The sequence below is a fragment of the Octopus bimaculoides genome, chromosome 23, assembly GCF_046866305.1.
Source record: "Octopus bimaculoides isolate indiv1 chromosome 23, ASM4686630v1, whole genome shotgun sequence".
Taxonomy (NCBI): Eukaryota; Metazoa; Mollusca; class Cephalopoda; order Octopoda; family Octopodidae; genus Octopus; species Octopus bimaculoides.
Window position 1 is genome coordinate 16,792,262 of NC_142950.1, and position 19,368 is coordinate 16,811,629.

At 38.0% G+C, this 19,368-nt stretch overlaps 1 protein-coding gene across 1 annotated transcript in view; it reads left to right on the plus strand.

Annotated features, from left to right (window-relative positions):
- LOC106871154 (SCY1-like protein 2) overlaps positions 1-19,368 on the plus strand; it is a 726,002-nt gene that overhangs the window by 458,191 nt on the left and 248,443 nt on the right. The window contains exon 7 of the mRNA XM_089340062.1: positions 17,562-17,678. Coding sequence (XP_089196188.1) covers positions 17,562-17,678 — 117 coding nt within the window. The remainder of the gene's footprint in view (positions 1-17,561; positions 17,679-19,368) is intronic.

Consider the following 19,368-nt stretch of genomic DNA (forward strand, 5'->3'; position numbering starts at 1 on the left):
GTGTGTGTATGTGTGTGAAGAACTGCTTTCAGATCCACTCACACGGCTTTGGTTGACCCGAGGCTATAGCAGAAGACATTTGCCCAAGGTGCCATGCAGTGAAACTGAACCCGGAACCATGTGGTTGAGAAGTAAGCTTCGTATCACACGGACACACCTGCGCTTATAGTCATTTTAGAATAAAAAATATGAAAAGATAATATAAAATATTAACGTGTGTGTAATGATTGCTTGGAAAAATTCTTCTGAACGCCTAATGTAATTGGTCGCGCTACAGCAGCTATTGTATGATAAAATCAGTAATAAATGATCAATACTGGCATAGGTTTAATGAATTACAACTGCAATTACAACTACAAATAGTGGTATTAATGCAATACCTTTATGAACTGCATTGGTAAATTAATATGTATCGAGTCACATAATTCTGTAATAATTATAGTATTAACACAATATTAAATTTATTGCTATAGGAATTTTATGCATCAATTTTAAGAAGTGTATCGACTCATATAATCCTAAAATCATTATAGTGCCTCCGTGATTTGGTTTAGCAAGAATATGTGTCCATAATACATTATCAGTTAATGTACTTAGGAATATGGCTAAGCAGATTTCATTTAATTTGTCCCCAAATTATACTAATTGACCAAAAAGAGAGTCATCTTTTATTTTTTTACTTGCTTCGGCACTGACGGTTTAGTCGGACAAATCGCCCCTGTATTATTTCTTTAAGTCTGGTACTTATTCTATCGGCCACTTTTGTAAAATCACTAAGTTACAGAGAGGTAGACAAACCAACACCGGTTGTCAAGCGTTAGCGGTGAGGAGATACAAACGCAGACACGCGCGTATATATATACAATATATATATAGATAGATAGATACTGTTATATCCTTATGGATAAACGAATACACTGCAACAGTGTAATAACAATATCATCGAAACAAATGGCAGTAACCGCACGGAACGTTACAAGCTTTTAAGAACCAACAAAACAACATGCTAACTCGATCTGTAAACTTTGAACTATGAACACACGAGCTGTAGAACTAGCACGAATTACCTAACTCAGGCCGCTACTATTTATATGTAGTGGTCCAGTCCATTCTCGCCAGGGGGCATCCTACTCTCGCACAACATCTCCACTTTTGAGATTTCGTATTCCAAAGGAATAAAGAAAGTTTTTATTTATGTAACATATAGTATATATATACAGGGCAAATTTTAGCTATTTCTCCGCAGACTGTTAAAACAAAAATGAACAGCCTTAATCGATGTTCGAGCCTTATTGGGCTTCCATCAGAAGCGTTTACACCATTCTGACAGCTTCCAAAGACGCAATTAGCCAAACTGTCTATATACTCAACAAATGCAGCAGTTACTCTCTGAAGGAGTCCCTAATTTGCATACCGAAAGTGTTTAACACCGTATAAGTTCCAGCAGCCTGTCAACGGGAATCTTGGTCCGCACAGTATCACGGTCTGGTATAATAAATATGTAACATATGGTATAATTATAAACACGGCAAATTTTAGCCATTTCTCCGCTAAAATTCATGAACAGCCTTAATTGATTTTCGAACCTTTTACACACACACACACACACACACACACACACACACACATATATATATATATATATAAACTGGACTCCGTCGGTCACTAATGACTATGGGTGCACCTAAGAGGTTCTCCTCTAGGGTACAAGTCTGGGCAGAAAGTCGCCTCACCGGCGAACGCACAACCTAAGGTTGTTTTTATGGAAGACCAGCAGTCGCCCATGCATACCAACCTCCCCTCTCCACGCCACAACACCGATTTTATCCAAAGGAAAGTTAACGATACAGCTTGGTGCATTTGACGTCGCTACTCATTTCAACAGCTGAGTGAAATGGAGCAACGTGAAATAAAGTGTCTTCCTCAAGAACACAACACGCAGCCCGGTCCGGGAATCGAACTCACAATCTCACGATCGTAAGCTCGACGCTGTAACCACTGATCCACGCGCTTTCACACACACACACACACACACACACACACACACACACATATATGTATATATATATGTATGCATATATATATATATATATATATATATATATATATATATATATATATATATATATATATATATATATATATATATATATATATATATATATATATGTATGTATGTATAAACACGCGAACTTACTTCGTCCCAACTTTCAAGGTCGTACCTCACAGCGTTCATATACACATAATTTTTTACGTCTGGCCGTATAGCCTTTTCCGTTTGTTTTCCTGTCTTGTTTTTTGTCCGCCGACTACATTCCTCCATGGCACAGGTTTAATTTGTGTATACAAACTTAATTTGCGGTCCATGGGAAGAGCCGTTTTAACGATGCGTCCTGCCCAACTCTTCGAAACGCCGGTGTTAAAACGGGGGTAGCTGATGAAGGAAAATGTACTCTGGTTATTATTATTTTCTTGTCTACGTTTTGTTTGCAATGTCCTGTACCCAGATATGCACCTATATATACAGGTAGACGTAGGTATGCACATACCTGTACGTATATATGCATATACTCATTTATTATTTGTTTTTATATATATGTATATATATATATATATATATATATATATATATATATATATATATATATATATATATATATGTATATATGTATGTATGTATGTATATATGTATGTATTATGTATATATATATAAATATGTAAAAAGTGAAAGGGGTACAGTGAATTTGCCGTGAGGAGTGAAATATCCAGCGTTTCGGATTCAATCCTTCGTCAAGGGGCAGAAAAAAAGAGAAGAAGAGAAGGAAAAAGTCAAACAGAGTTGACATCCTCTCAGCTTGGAAAACTGGCTGCAACTGATAATGGACGCAGAATAATGCCGGCTGCTAACGTGAAACAGAAGTTATAGGAGAGGGCATGCAGAAAGGAGAAGTAAAAGGGTGATGGAGAGAGTAGAGGTAAGTAAATATAGGAATGTTACAGAGAGTGTAAAAGGAGGATTAAAAAGGGCAGAAAAGAATTAAGAGGAGGTGAAAGGCTGAAAGGAAAAATGTTCATTCATACTTGTTGGGGACATAGTGCCAAGATCAAATGTGAGATGTTGCTCCTTTCGTTTCCTAGAGAAGGGGGATTCATGTTACAAGGCCATACTACACACTGATAAATTTGCAATAGAATGATTCACAGTGTTGAAGTAGGTGGCGACAGGTTGGCCTGGCATACGAAGCATTATGCTTCTGATGTCTTCGCGAAAATGATCCCCAAGTCGTCGCCCTGTTTCTCCAATGTAAAGAGCACCACAGAGTTTACATACAATGCAATATATGAGATTCGCCGAAGTGTAACAGAAGTAGTGTCTTATATGATATTGCTTCCTGGGCCCCGTGATGGTGGTAATATTGTTGATGTAGGGGGCATATGTTAAATCATCGGCGAGAACATTTAAAGGTTCCTGGTTGTGCGGAGCTGTGAGCTGTGAAACTTCTAACAAGGAGATTTCTAAGACGCCTATGTTTTTGAAAGGCAGTGTGGAAAAGATAGGGGCGGTTGTTGGGTCAGAAAGAAGAATACGAAAGTTGCGGGTGAGTTTGTGCTTAAGAGGGAGGATGAACGGATAGTAGGTAAGAGAGAGTGGAATACGGTCGTTGCAAGTGCGAGAAGAGGGTAGGAGAGCTGCGGTGCAGTTGATGGCTTGGGCTCGGTGTAGTGCTGGGTCAATAACTGATGGAGGATACCCTCGATTTAGAAAAAAACTGTCGCATCGTTTTACAATGGGATTTGAAATCCGAATCGATGCTGCAAAGCCGTCGAAGGCGAAGAAATTGAGAGAAAGGTGTGGCAGATTTAATGTGTTTAGGATGAGAGGAAGAGTAGTGGAGGTAGGAGTGGGAGTTAGTAGATTTATAGTAGACAGAGGTAGAGAGGTGGGTATTGTGTATTTTGACTCAGATGTCAAGAAAGCAAACAGACGTATCAGATATGGTGTGGGTAAACTCCAAGGCTGGGTGAAAAGTGTTAACAAAAGAAATAAAATCGTTGAGCTGTTGTCTGTAAAGGTGCCATTGCAGTCATCAATGTAACGACCATAAACCTCTGGGATGGGTCTAGGGAAGTGAACAAAGATTTGCTCTTCTATATAACCTACAAAGAGGTTGGCATAATTAGGGCCCATCTTGGTGCCCATAGCAACACTGCTGCATGCTTATAGAATTCACCAGAGAAGAAAAAACAATTGATTGTTAAGACCAGTTCAGCTAGGCGGAGGAGGGTATTAGTGCTGGGTTCAGGTACAGAACGACAGTCTAAGAAGTATTTAAGTGCTAGTAGACCGTCATTGTGAGGGATGACTGTGTACAAAGATTTAATGTCCATGGTGAAAAGGAGTTTGGATTCACCAGGTGGTAACGGAAACGCGTTGAAGAGGTGTAGTGCATGGTTAGTGTCTTTTATATGTGAAGGTAGAGCAGTGACGAGAGGGAATAAAAGTTTGTCATGGTAGGAAGATAAAAGTTATGTGTGGCAATTGCAAGCAAAGACAATAGGGCGGCCGGGATTATCTTGTTTTTGTATTTTAGGGACGAAATAGATAGTGGAAGTTCGGGGTGTGGTGACAATGAGGTTGGTGGCAGTGCGTGGCAGTGAACCAGAAAGGATCAGCTGATGTACAGTGGCCGAAACATTCCTCTGGTAATGGTTAGTAAGATCATTTGGTATCTTCATATAGTATCTGGTGTCGTTGAGTTGGCAGAGTGCTTCTTTTCTTTCAAGGTTGGCTTGCCAAACTACAACGGTGCCCCCTTTGTCGGCTGGCTTGGTAACAATGTTCTTGCTTTGGCGGAGCTTCCGGAAGGCGTCTAGTTCCGATTGGAGAAGGTTCGAAAACCTTGGTTTTCTATCGAAATTGAAGGTACCGAGGTCGAAACGGTATATATTAATGAATATATCTACCAAACGGTGTAATCCTGGATTTCGTGTCCAGTTGGAGAAATGTTTTTTGAGTGTAGTAAAGTCGTCCTCAATTGGAAAAACTGGGCTTCTGTTGTAGAAAAATGCCATGAGTTGGATCCGACAGAGGAAACCTTCTGTATCGGCGCGCGCGTCAAATTCACTTAGTGTGATTTTGAGAGGAATGAAATTAAGACCTCTGCTAAGTAAAGCTCGTTCGTCATGAGTGTAATGTAAATCGCTCGGGATGGTAGAGACAGTGGAGGTGTTGAGCGAAGCAGGAGAAGTGGGACGGTGGGGAATGAGAGTGAGGGAATTTTGCGTGTCTTTTTTGCAACAAGAAAGTCGTACAGTTTGCTACTGAGGTGGAGTGTCTGAAAGAGTATGGCCTGAAACTGTATGGTCGGGCAAAGACCGGTGCCAAGACAACGGTAGGGGGTAATTTCCCGCGTGACGTGGTCGCGCTAAGCACATAGGCTGGAGAGTGGTGGCTCTCATTAGTTGTTTGGAAGTACAATTCAGAATATTTGTGATGGTCAGAGGATATTGAGTAGACTTGTGCTGTCTCAAGGAAGGGTATATATATATATATATATATATATATATATATATATATATATATATATATATATATATATAGAGAGAGAGAGAGAGAGAGAGAGAGAGAGAGAGAGAGAGAGAGAAGTGTTGGTGGCATACGAGTGGGTATATATTTATAAAAAAAGTAGTTTGAAAACGCCAATATATAAAAAATGAATTTTAATTTATAATTTTGTCAGAGATATTTTTAACATGTTTCGGTTCTTGAAAAAAACGAACCTTATCAAAAATACATATTTTTTGGATGTGTTTCTCCATCTATATCCAGAACAACTGGAAAAGATATCTGGACGACTGCTTCATCCTCTGGGATGAAAGCATAGAAAAACTTGAGGAATTTAAAATGATATTAAATGGAATTAATGAAAACATCAAATTCACGATGGAACATTACCTGGAAAAACTACCATTTTTAGATATCCTCATTAAGAAAGTCGGCAACAAAATAGAGACGGGTATCTATTATAAACCGACGCACTCTAAGCAATACCTACCATTTGACTCAATACCTACCTAGGCACACGAGAATGAACATCCCTTTCTGTTTGGCCAAAAGGATTTGCACCATAGTATCAGACACAAACACCCGGCACACACGTCTCCAGGAACTCAGAGCTACACTCAAAAATAGGAATTATCCACAACCCCTAATAGACAATGCAATCCAACGAACACTTAAACTGAATATAGAAGACCTGAGACAACCAAAACCAAAAGGGGATGAAAAATTTAAAACCCTACATCTCTACACACAACCCACTTAACAACGAGGCCTTTAATACCATACTCCAAAACACAGCCCTACTCAAGGGAGACCCAAGGATGAATCAAATCCTCCAAACACACACCATCATAAAAAGCAAACGACAGCCAAAACCCTTAAAGAAGATTTTAACACAGGCTAAACTGCACCCAATAATTATCACAAAACCAACAGTCAAAAAGTGTGGAAGGCTAAACTGCGGGATTTGTACCATCTTAGTAGAAGGTTCGGAATACACATTAGAACAAGGCCATCATTTCACCATCAGAAAAAACTTCACCTGTGCATCGGAAAACCTAATTTATGTGATAACATGCGCAAGATGCAATAGGCATTATATAGGTCATACAAAAAACAGCCTACGAAAAAGGATGGCATTAGATAAATCCCAAATTAGTAACCCTGAATACAGAAAAATACCTGTCAGCGACCACATAGACAGATGTACAACGAATAAAAATTCAACGTTTACGACCTTCCCACTTTACCAATTCAATTACAACTTTCACCTAGCGTCAAAACAAGGAACTTCATTTTATTAGAAAATTCGGGCCAAGTTTCAACACCCTCAGCCAGTAACATTAAAATCATATACTGGTTATCCAAAAAAGGGAAAAAAAAAATCCTACAACTCCACCACCACCGCCACGATAACTACTACTACTACTGCAAACAGCGGTCCCTGCTACAACCACTACTAATACTACGACCAACAGTCTCTGCTATTGCTGCTATTACAGTCACTACTACTACTGCTACCACTACTACTACTACTACTACGACCAACAGTCGCTGCTACTACTGCTATTACGGTCACTACTACTACTACGACCAACGGTCTCTGGTACTACTGCTATTACGATCACTACTACTACTGCTACTTCGACCAACAGTCACTGCTACTACTGCGATTACTGTCACTACTACTACTACGACGACGACCAACAGTCTCTACTACTACTGCTATTACGGCCACTACTACTACTGCTGCTTGTGCTACTTCCACCACTACCACTACAACCGATTAACTACTGCTACTGACACGGACAGAGGTCACTGCCATTTACCGTTACCAACAGGGTCACTACTACTACTACAACCAACAAAAAATGCCCCCACGTGGACTATTGACACCAGTAAGGAACAATTATGAACTCTTCATTTAATTTCATTTTTTTGAATATGTATTTTTGATAAGGTTCATTTTTACAAGAACCGAAACATGTTAAAAATATCTCTGACAAAATTATCAATTAAAATTCATTTTTTATATATTGGCATTTTCAAACTTCTTTATATATATATATATATATATATATATATATATATATATATATATATATATAATATAAATTCAATAATAGGATGAATTCTTAGAAATATTTATATATATATATATATATATATATATATATATATATATATATATATATATATAAATTCAATAATAGGATGAATTCTTTTACACGAATTTATCAAGTAGCTAGCGTGAAAAAAACCTCATAAGGGAAAAAATGCATGATTTATTCCCCAAAATATATTTATATATATAAGGGCATTACTATACAAGAATGCCTCACGGTATGAGGGACTCTAAGGTCAGACTACCATAATAAACACATTTTTACCGAACGCGAGGAAATGCAACTCTCAAAGCTAGCCCCTTAAAACAGACTGAATTATAGATCATGATTTGGTAGTTATTGTAGTATTATACAACTTTTACTCATCAGTTTAATATGGTCAAGATACATAGACATAAACAGAAAATCAACATACCAAATGAACATCGTGTCTCCAGTATAGTACATAGAAGATTGTTTATCGCTATATACCTATGTAAGTGGCGGGCTTTTCGAATTGCATCTCGGTACATGTGTTTTTTTTTTCAGAATAAATTCAGCACTGAATATATTCTGGTTATATATTTAAATTCAATAATAGGATGAATTCTTTTACAATAATTTATCACTTTCTACCTGCAGTACGGCTTTAACAGTCTCTTTTAGTGGTTCCATATTTTTTGGGAATTAATCCCGGAAGGTAGTCTGCATGACCAATTTTTTTCGATGGAATGTATTGCATTTTGAAATTATAATTTAGTAATATTATACCCCAACGTTGCAAGTGGTTCGCAGTATGAGCCGATAACTAATTTTTAAAACCCATAAATCGACAGCAAAGGTCTATGGTTTGTTTGCAATAAAAAAAACTACTGCTGTGCAGAAACCTGTGAAATTTTTTATCTGCAAAATTATTTGCTAGGGCCTCCTTTTCAATTTGACGATATCTCTTCTCTGCCGCTGTTAGCGAGCGTGAAACATGAACCACTGGTTTTGTACTTCCGTCTTCGTATTTATGAAGTAGAACAGCACCTAATCCGTACTCGAAAGTATCAGACACTACAATGATGTCCATTTCGGGACCGTAATGTGCTAACGACAGGTCTGACATCAGAATTGTTTTTATTTCTTCAAAAGTGTTCTAGCATTTAGTGGACCAATTCCACTTTACTCCTTTTTTTAAAATAAGTCATTCAATGGAGCTCTTAACTTGTGCTTATTAGGAATATAGTTTTGGTAGTAGTTTGCCAGCCCAAGAAATGTTTGTAAAGCTGGAATATTTGTCGGTGCAAGCATATTCCTTATTGCGTCTGCCCTCGATGGGTCAGGACGTCTACCACTTTTAACAATTATTTACCCTAAGTATTTAATTTGAGGTAGAATGAATTCGCTTTTTTTTTTATTGTGCTTCCCGGGACAATACATTTGAATTTTTGCAGAGTCTTTATCTTGTATTTTTTTCACATCATGTTTAAGATTTACCATAGTCAGAAATTCTTCTGCGACGGTTTGTAGAGATAAATCCTGGTTTGCTTGCTCCATTTTAGAGAGAATCCTTGCCCGAATTTCTCTATCTTCAGGTGTTATAAGTCCTTGCACGAAGATAAGTGATTTGAACATATCCTGAGAGATCCTGGAGTTTGAAATTTTCGCACGTACTGTTGACTACTTCGGCGTAGGTGATAAAACCATCATGTTCCTTTCTTATTAAGTCTCAACACTCCATTCTGGTGTTGAATAAGGAACTTCTATTCTTTTATTTGTTTCAATCATTTGACTGCGGCCATGCTGGAGCACCGCCTTTAGCCGAATAAATCGACCCCAGGATTTATTCTTTCGAAGCCTAATACTTATTCTATCGGTCTCTTTTGCCAACCACTAAGTTACGGGGACGTAAACACATCAACGTCGGTTATCAAGCGGAGGTGAGAGTACAAACACAGAAACACACATACGCACACACATACACATATATATATGACAGGCTTCTTTCAGTTTCCGTCTACCAAATCCACTCACAAGGCTTTGGTCGGCCCGAGACTATAGTAGAAGACACTTGCGCAAGGTGTCACGCAGTGGGACTGAACCCAGAACCATGTAGTTCTATCACAAAAAATTTTGAAACCAGTTCCACGGTTTCTTGGAATCCAATCTCAAGTTTTTGGGCAGAGTAAAGTTACAGTAACGCTCATGTTCGACAGGAGCTACCTTGCGTAGTAGAAGCCTTACTTCCTGTTCCCCCGACCATGACTTGCACTCGTTATCAAAAATTTCCTTGTATCTTCTAAAATACACGGGAAACGTAATACCCTCCTGCAGATTATACGTAAATTCAGAAATTACGTTAGCCACGTCGTCTGGCGTAAACGAGCTTACTGGATTTTCGGACTTCGCCGACTTAATTCTTGTTGTATTTGTTTTCGCAACTCCTATAGTTGTTCCTGTTAATTCTCTTGAAGTTGTACTACAGCAGCCAATAGGTTTTCCATGACGTAGAAATTGTCAAATAACCAATGTGAGTTTCGAACGATCCTCGTTACCAGATATTATATCTTTGTAGATAAACGAATATACTGCAACAGTGTAATAACAATATAATCGAACCAAACGACTGTAACCACACGGAACGTAGCAACAATCTTTCAAGAACCAACAATCCGACACGCTGACTTGAACTAAGAACTTTGAAATCCAACTTTGAACTATCAACACACGAACTGTGGAACTAGCACGATGACTGTATTCAAACCATCGTACTAGTTCCACAGTTTGTGTTAGCACGAACTAACTCACTTACTCAGACCGCTACTATTTATATGTAGTGATCCAGTCCATTCTCGCCAGGAGACGTCGTACTTTCGCACAGCAGATACATACATACATACATGACGGGTTTCTTTCAGTTTCAACCTACCAAATTGCCTCACAAGGCATTGGTTGGGCCGGGCGTATAGTAGAGGACACTTGCCTATGGTGTCATGCAGTGGGACTGAACCCGAAACCACGTCGTTGCAAAGCGAGCTACTTAACTATACAGCCATGGTCATGCTTACGCATTGATATAAATTTTCAAATAAAATACGTTGTAGTGGAATGTAGACTCCAATTTTCTTTCTAAGGGTACCTAAAAGGAGCTCGAATCTTAAAAGAATTAGTGGAGTGTAAGCTTGGAAAGTACTCCAGTCAGTAACATTTTAGCCGAATCTGGAAATTCTGTGTGCGCGCGCGTATGTGTGCGTGTGCGTGTGTGAGTGAGTGCGTAATGTACGTGTGTGTATATATATACATGTATATATATATATATATATATATATATATATATATATATATATATATATATATATATATATATATATATATATATATATATATATATTTAGCTTTCTGTAACTCCATTCTATTATTGACCCAAGAGTAAATTTGGTAGACGGGTCTGGAAAGAAGCCTGTTGTATATATATGTGTGTGTGTGTGTGTGTGTGTGTGCGTGTATGCGTGTGTATTGTGTGTGTGCGTTTTTGTTGGTCGTGTATGTGTCTTTTGTGTCTATGTTTGTCCCACCACAACTTGATAACCAGTGTTGGTATGTTTACGTCCCCTAGCTTAGCAGTTCGGCGAAAGATACCGATACAATAAGTACCAGTCTTAAAAGAAACAATAAGTACTGGAGTCGATTCATGCGAATAAAACTTCTTCAAGGCGGTGCCCCAGTATGGCCGCAGTGTCACGACTACAGCAAATAAAAGACAAACGATACATATGAAAAAAAGAGATGACCAAAAAAGAACTTCATTAGCCCACGGCTTTTTCCGTTATGATTTGCCGTGGTCTCAATAACTTTGGTGTCTATCGATAGACAGGCAGACAGACAGACAGACAGACAGACAGACAGACAGACAGACAGACAGACAGATAGATAGATAGATAGATAGATAGATAGATAGATAGATAGATAAAGTGACATAAGCGCAGATGTGCAGACCCTCAGACACGCAAGTACACATATACACACTCATATGCACACACGCCCGCACGCACACATGCACATACATGTACACTCAGACACATACACATATACACATGCAACGCGTTTGCCATCGCTACATCAAGAAAATGCCAGAACTTAAGAAAGTTTTATATTTATCATCCTTTTTCCATCTTAAAATTTCATAAAAGCTAATCGCTTGATCTCAGGTATTTCACAAACCAACAATGAAAACATTAAAATATTCCTTCATTTTTTTCTTCTTTTTATCTTTTATTTTCCTTTTACTTATTTCCTTTTCACTTTTCCTTTTATATTTTTACATTTACGTTTTTCTCTACTTTCGCTTTCTTACAGAAAATGAAGCTTACAAATCGCCATTTTGGAACGTTTCTCTTGCTTGACGTTTTTCAATAAAGCTAGCGATAGCAACGTAACAAGCTCTATACTAAATATAGGTTGAGCGAATGCCAAAAGGAAATTCGTATTTTTAAATCAATTTATCCTCTTCTTTCTATCTTTCTTTCCTTTTCTCTTCTTTTTGTTCGTCATTTCTTTCCCCCCTTTTAATATCTTCGAGATAAGTTGTCTAGATATTAAGATAAAATGGTTTGGGTCCTAATTATTTCTATATTATTTCATGATTACTTCTCATTTACGTAGTCTCCTGCAAAAAGCCTCGAGTAGGTGTTCTCTCGAATTTTTTTATTTTATCTCAGTTTATTTATTTATTTTTTTCTTTTTTCCCTCGGGTTTTATTTAATCGTTAATCTAATGCGAGCTACCAAGAAATTGTAGGGTATCGCTTTCTTTAGATTCTCTTTGTGTGAGGTCTTCCTTACATTACGCTGCGATCACTAGAGTACTCTTTTATTATATTCATAATACCTTCGTTCTTCGATGGATTATATATACATGCACATGCACAAACACACCACGCACACACACATATACACACACACACACGCGCGCGCGCGCGCGCGCGCATGATCCGTTTTTAACAGTTAAGTCGAAGTCGATAAGACGATGAATTATTTCACGGTCTCTCGAAGTTTCTACATTCTTATGATGTAAGTTGCATATATATGTCGGTAGTTACATGTGTATCTATTTTTATACACATACATTAAAAATATATACATATGTATACACGCATTGGAGGCGCGTGTAGCTTAGTGATTATGGTGTTGGACTCATGATCGTAAGATTGTGGTTTCCATTCCTCGAACGGGTGATGCATTTTATTCTTGAGCAAAACGCTTCATTTCTCATTGCTCCAGTCTACTAGGCTGGCAAAAGTGAGTAACCTTGCGACGGTTCGGCGTCCCGTCTAGGATGAGAACATATTCGCCATGGAAACCGGGAAACCGGTCCCTGTGAGTCTATTTGACACGGAAAAGACCTTTACTCTTTTATCTTTTATGTGTACACGAATGCATACACACACACACACACACACACACACACATATGACCCTCGGTCGATTTAGATGATGATTACTCAGTTGTTTGATTTACTAAGCAATCTGCTCATTGACTATACATGCATATATAAGCACAGCAATATATATATATATATATATATGTATATATATATATATACGTACATATATATATTTATATGTATATTATTTACAAACATGTCATACACTATGTCTGGTCAAGAATCAGCCAGACATAGTTTATGACATGTTTGTAAATAATATACATATAAATGTATATACGTGCATATATATATATATATATATATATATATATATATATATATATATATATATATATATATATATATATATATATACATATATATATATATATATATATATATATATATATACATATATATATATATATATATATATATATACTATACATACTAGCACTGCTCCCCACAAACACCACCCCAAACCACACTACAAACACACATACCCCCCTACCTCCCTCCACACCAAACACATCCTCTTCCAACCCTACAAAAACCCTTTTTCCCCACAAAATAATCCAAACAAGACTCAACTCAACCATTCTCCTTCCATATGGACTAGAAGCATCATGAACCCCCCTTATACTTGCTATTATCCCCATCTCAATGCCCCTTACTCTCACACCAATAACAAACAAGGAATCCTACCCACACCTATGCATAAATCTCCCACCCAAGGTACCCCATACCGTCCACCCAACAAGCATACCATTTTTTCTACAGATCTCCATACCCAGGCAACCCACACCAACAGAACCACAATAACTACCTACCCAACTCCAACCTTGCATACAATCCACCCTACAAACACCAAAAACCCACCGCATTTCTCACAAAACCTTAAACCATCACATCCCATACCAACACAATCACTATACCTACCCATCCACTTCCAGCCTATCCACCCAACAATACCCCTACCCCTACCCCTTCTACCACAACTCTAACAATCACTACACCCCGCACTTCAACAACCATTTTTTAGACAGCGGGGAGAAAAACAGGCACTACCGCTAATACAGACCCATCAAAAGAAAACTAAAAAGAAAACTAAAATAATAAACCTCTTACACAAACCCAAATTAACATCCTAGCCAGAGGCTTAAAATTCACACCCACCCCAAGAACACCCAACCCCCCTGAGATCAAGGATGACATTTCAGAATTTTGCAGAAAGCTTCGTTTAACAGAAGCTTTCATAGACTTCAACAATGAGGATGACTCAATTATTAAAAACAAAAGCAACTTCATACCTTCCAAAGGAAGGAATAAAGCACTGGATGATTTTTGCAACCACATCCAGAGTTTCCCTTTTACCCCACCTAAAACCAAGGTCAAATCAAACTTTAATAGCATAGAATGGAAAAATCTAAGAGACTTACAACAGGACAAAAGCCTTACTATCAAAGAAGCTGACAAAGGTAGTACTGTAGTCCTAATGAACACAGACTTTTACAAACACCTAGCACTCTCCTTACTAAACGATAACTCCTTCTATGAAACTATCACCAACTATAAACAACAAAAATCTCTCAAAAACCTCACCACCCTTATACTCCAGCAAGGTCAAGGACTCACGGACAAAGAAAAAGATTACATCACTAATTTCAAATGCAAGCCCAGCCTCTTCTATGGCCTCCCTAAAATCCATAAGAACAAATCCATCACCGAAGCTTGCAAACTCTCCTCTGAAATCTACATCAACATCAAGGCACCGGAAGATTTAAAACTAAGACCCATTATAGCAGGCACCTCCTGTGAAACACATCGCTTAAGCAATTTCTTGGACATTCTTTTGAAACCTTTCCTAAGCCACATCAAAAGTTTCATCAGAGATGATCTTGACATGCTCAATCACCTCCCGAAAACAACAAACGGGGAGTCACTCTTGGTGTCTTTTGACGTGGTCAACCTTTATACAAATATCCCTCATGAATATGCGATTGAGGCAATTAAATTCTGGCTGCACAAACACCCAGAAACATTTCCTAATCGCATCAACACACCTTTCATCATAGAATCACTTAAGTTCATTCTGACCAACAATTACTTCCTGTTTGCAGACACATATTTTCGCCAAAAATGTGGTATCGCGATGGGTACTAAAGCTGCACCAGTCCTTGCGAACCTCATAATGGGTTTTTTTGAATTAACACTATATGAAACCTCACGTCAGAAATTTGGACACCTTTTCCACATCTTTTTAATGGACAACTGGAAAAGATATTTGGATGATTGTTTCATCATATGGAATGAACCCTATGAAAAACTTCTAGAATTCAAATCCATTCTTAATAACATACATCCCAACATTCAATTCACTATGGAATCCAGCAAACATCATCTCCCTTTTCTTGATCTCTTAATCATAAAAACACCTAATAACCAAATCACAACCGACATCTACCACAAACCTACAGACTCACAACAATACCTCCTTTTTAGCGCATGCCACCCAAAACACACCAAGATAAATATCCCCTTTAATTTAGCTAAAAGAATTTGCACCATTGTCTCTGACCCAACCACTCGAGAAATACGCTTACAAGATCTCAAAAAAACACTGTTACAACGCCAATATCCCTCCACACTCATAGATCTTGGAATAAAACGTGCCAAGGAACTTGACAAAAACACACTAAAAACCAACCAACATAATAACACACCCAACCCCAAAATACTTCCATACATCTCCACCCATAACCCCAATAACATCGAAGCATTCACCACAATTAAACAAAACCTCCCCTTACTCACCACAGACCCGAAAATGAACAATATCATTAATACACACAAAGTCCTTAAATGCAAAAGGCAACACAAATCTTTGAAAACATTATTAACCAATTCCAAACTACATACACCACTTCCACCCCCATCAGTTAAAAAATGTGCACGCCCTAATTGTGGCACCTGCCCCTACCTACTTGAAGGCTCTGAATTTACCTTCAAACGAGGAACAAAGTTTAAAATTAAAACCAATTTCTCTTGTTCCTCGAGTAACCTCATTTATGTCCTTACTTGCGCAGGTTGCCAAAACTTCTATATCGGACAGACGAGCCTCCCATTACGTAGAAGAGTAGCTGTCCATAAGGAACAAATAAACCTCCCTCAATACCGCCAAATTCCACTCAGTGGCCACATAGACTCTTGCGCCAGAAATAAAAACCCTAAATTCATTATATTCCCTTTCTATCAATGTAAAGACAGAATCTCCACACAAGAAAGAATCAACAAGGAGAATCTTTTCATAGAGAAATTCCAACCATTTCTTAACACACACACCACTCAGTGACCTTATTTCTCTATGAACAGACACAAACTTCCTGTTTGGAAAAAACTTTTAACCCTTTTTTTAAACCTAACAAAACTCTCAACTCTCATGCATCCTTATTTTTCCTACCAATTTATACATGAACTACTATTGAACTACAAAAGCTCAAAGACAGTATAATGTATGGGTATATTTATTTTTTTTATATATTATTGTTTTATATATTATTTTCTTCATTTTGTACTTTTTTGTACTTCTTTGTAAAAAAACATTTTCATTCTCCTTCTTCTTGATAATTTGCTCCATCGCAATGAAAACCGGTTAGAAAAAAATCTTTATTAAATTATGCTTCCAGTTCAGCATTCTGGCTTTTTTTCATTTTCCTATATATATATATATATATATATATATACATATATCTATAGATATATTACTGTGCTTATATATGGATGTATATGTATATATACATATATGTATGTTTGAACACAAGTATGTATATGTGTGTATGTGTTAATACTTATATTAATACATGCATATATATTTATACATACTTTATACACACACACACACATATATATATATATATACACATACATATATATATGCATATATATATATATATATATATATATATATATATATATATATATACATGTATGTATGTATGCATGTATATATGTTAATTCTTTCATTTGAGACTTGCTGACTGCGTGTTCCTGCTTTTGCCTCATTATTATACCAGCTCGACTGATGTATTGAACTTATGAAGTTTGCAAGTTCACAAAAATATATTTTGTAAATCGAGTGATGCCTTGAATATGTACTGTATGTGTACGTTGTATATATCTGTGTAATTTAGAATTCCAGTGTTCCTGGAAGTATATGGCTGTTATGCATATACTATGCTTATAAATAATATCTAAAATTTATCATGACTGAATTCGTAGTAAGGTGGATGCGGGATCATTTTCTCTGTTCGATACTATCGTGTGTGTGGTGTGTATGCGTGCGTGCCTGGGTGTATGTGTGCGTGTGTGTGTGTGTGTGTGTGTGTGTGTGTGTATGCGCGCGTGCGTGCGTGCGTGTGTATGTGGACATATGTATGTATCTGTATACATGTGTATATGTATTCACTGTAATATTTCTGTTGCAGATGCACGATGAATTTGGTAAAGTGGCCCACAAGATGCCAATCCACATCGTAGAACCGGTGGAAAAGATGATAAACCGAGATATCAGATACAGACCAACAGCTCAGGCCTTCGCTCTTGTGAGTCTCTTTCTTTTCTATTGTAATTCATTGAAGGTGGCAGTGGTGGTCGTGGTCGTGGCCAGAAATGATATGCTTTTAATGATGATAGGGGAAAGAAGAACGGATGGTAGAAGAGGAAAAGGAGGGAAAAGAGGAGGGGGAGGAGGAGCAGAAGCAGCAGGGAGTGAAGAAGGTGTAGAACGAGAACGATGACAAAAACGTTGATGATAATGACGATGACGATCATGATGATGATGATGATGATGATGATGATGATGATGATGACGATGATGATGATGATGATGATGAAGACACCGAGACGACGATGTTCATGATGTTGACGATGACATCGATGAACAAGACACCGACGGTAACGGTCATGTTGGTTATGATGACGTCGACGACCACCACAAAGAGAACGATAATAATGTCGACGACTACAGCGATGATGATGGCGACGACAAAGGCGATGACAATGACGACGCTGACGTTGATTATGATGACAGCAACGCCGATGATGACGATTACGATGACGACCACGAACGACTACAACGATCACGATAACATCGGCAACAATGACGACGATGTCGATAAAAGCATTTATTAAGCAGCAAGAAATTATGGAATCCTAACAAGCAATTAATCAGTCAAGCAACGAAGCAGTTAATTGAGCAAGCAGCTGAGCATGAAAGTGATTTCCATAACTGATATTGTCTGCGTAATAACGATGGAACAGAGAGAGAGAGGGGGGGGGGAAGGAGGGAGAAACATTAACAAATGTGAAACTGCAACAAGGAGACATGCTTGGTCTGCTTCTATTTTTCTGAATATTCAATTAATAACTAAGTTTAGATTCTGACTAAAGTTGGATGGTGATGATGATTGGGAGGAGGAGGAGGAGGAGGAGGAGGAGGAGAGGAGGAGGAAGAGAGGAGGAGGAAGAGAGGAGGAGGAAGAGAGGAGGAGGAAGAGAGGAAGAGGAAGAGAGGAGGAGGAAGAGAGGAGGAGGAAGAGAGGAGGAGGAAGAGAGGAGGAGGAAGAGAGGAGGAGGAAGAGAGGAGGAGGAAGAGAGGAGGAGGAAGAGAGGAGGAGGAAGAGAGGAGGACGACAGACAACAATAACGTTGATGTAAATGACAATGACGACAGCGACGACATTTACGCTAATTGTAATTACAACACTAATAACAGCAACAACAACAACAACAACAACAACAATAATAATAATAATAATAATAATAATGATGATGATGATGATGATGATCTTTTCTACTTAAAGCACAAGGCCTGAAATTTGGGGGGAGGGGACTAGTCGAGTATAGCGACACCAGTGTTTCACTGGTACCTACCCGAAAGGATGAAAGGCAAAGTCGGCCTCGTGGAATTTGAACTCAGAACATAAAGAAGGGCGAAATGTCGTTAAGCTTTTTGTCCGGCGTGCTAACGATTGTGCCACCAGTGAAATAATTGAAATTGATAGAAAAATCCGCAAGCTACTGACTTGTAATAGGATGCACCATCCAAAGGCAGACGTGGATCGACTTTATCTTCCCACGTACAAAACCACTACAATCGGACTGGCCAAATATCTTGAAACAACCAACGATTGGATGTTAAAACTTGTTGAAAAACATGAAAGACCGAAGAAACTTCACTCTATTCTGAAAGAGAGTAAAAAATTCGCTACTGATCTCTTAGATACCTACCAG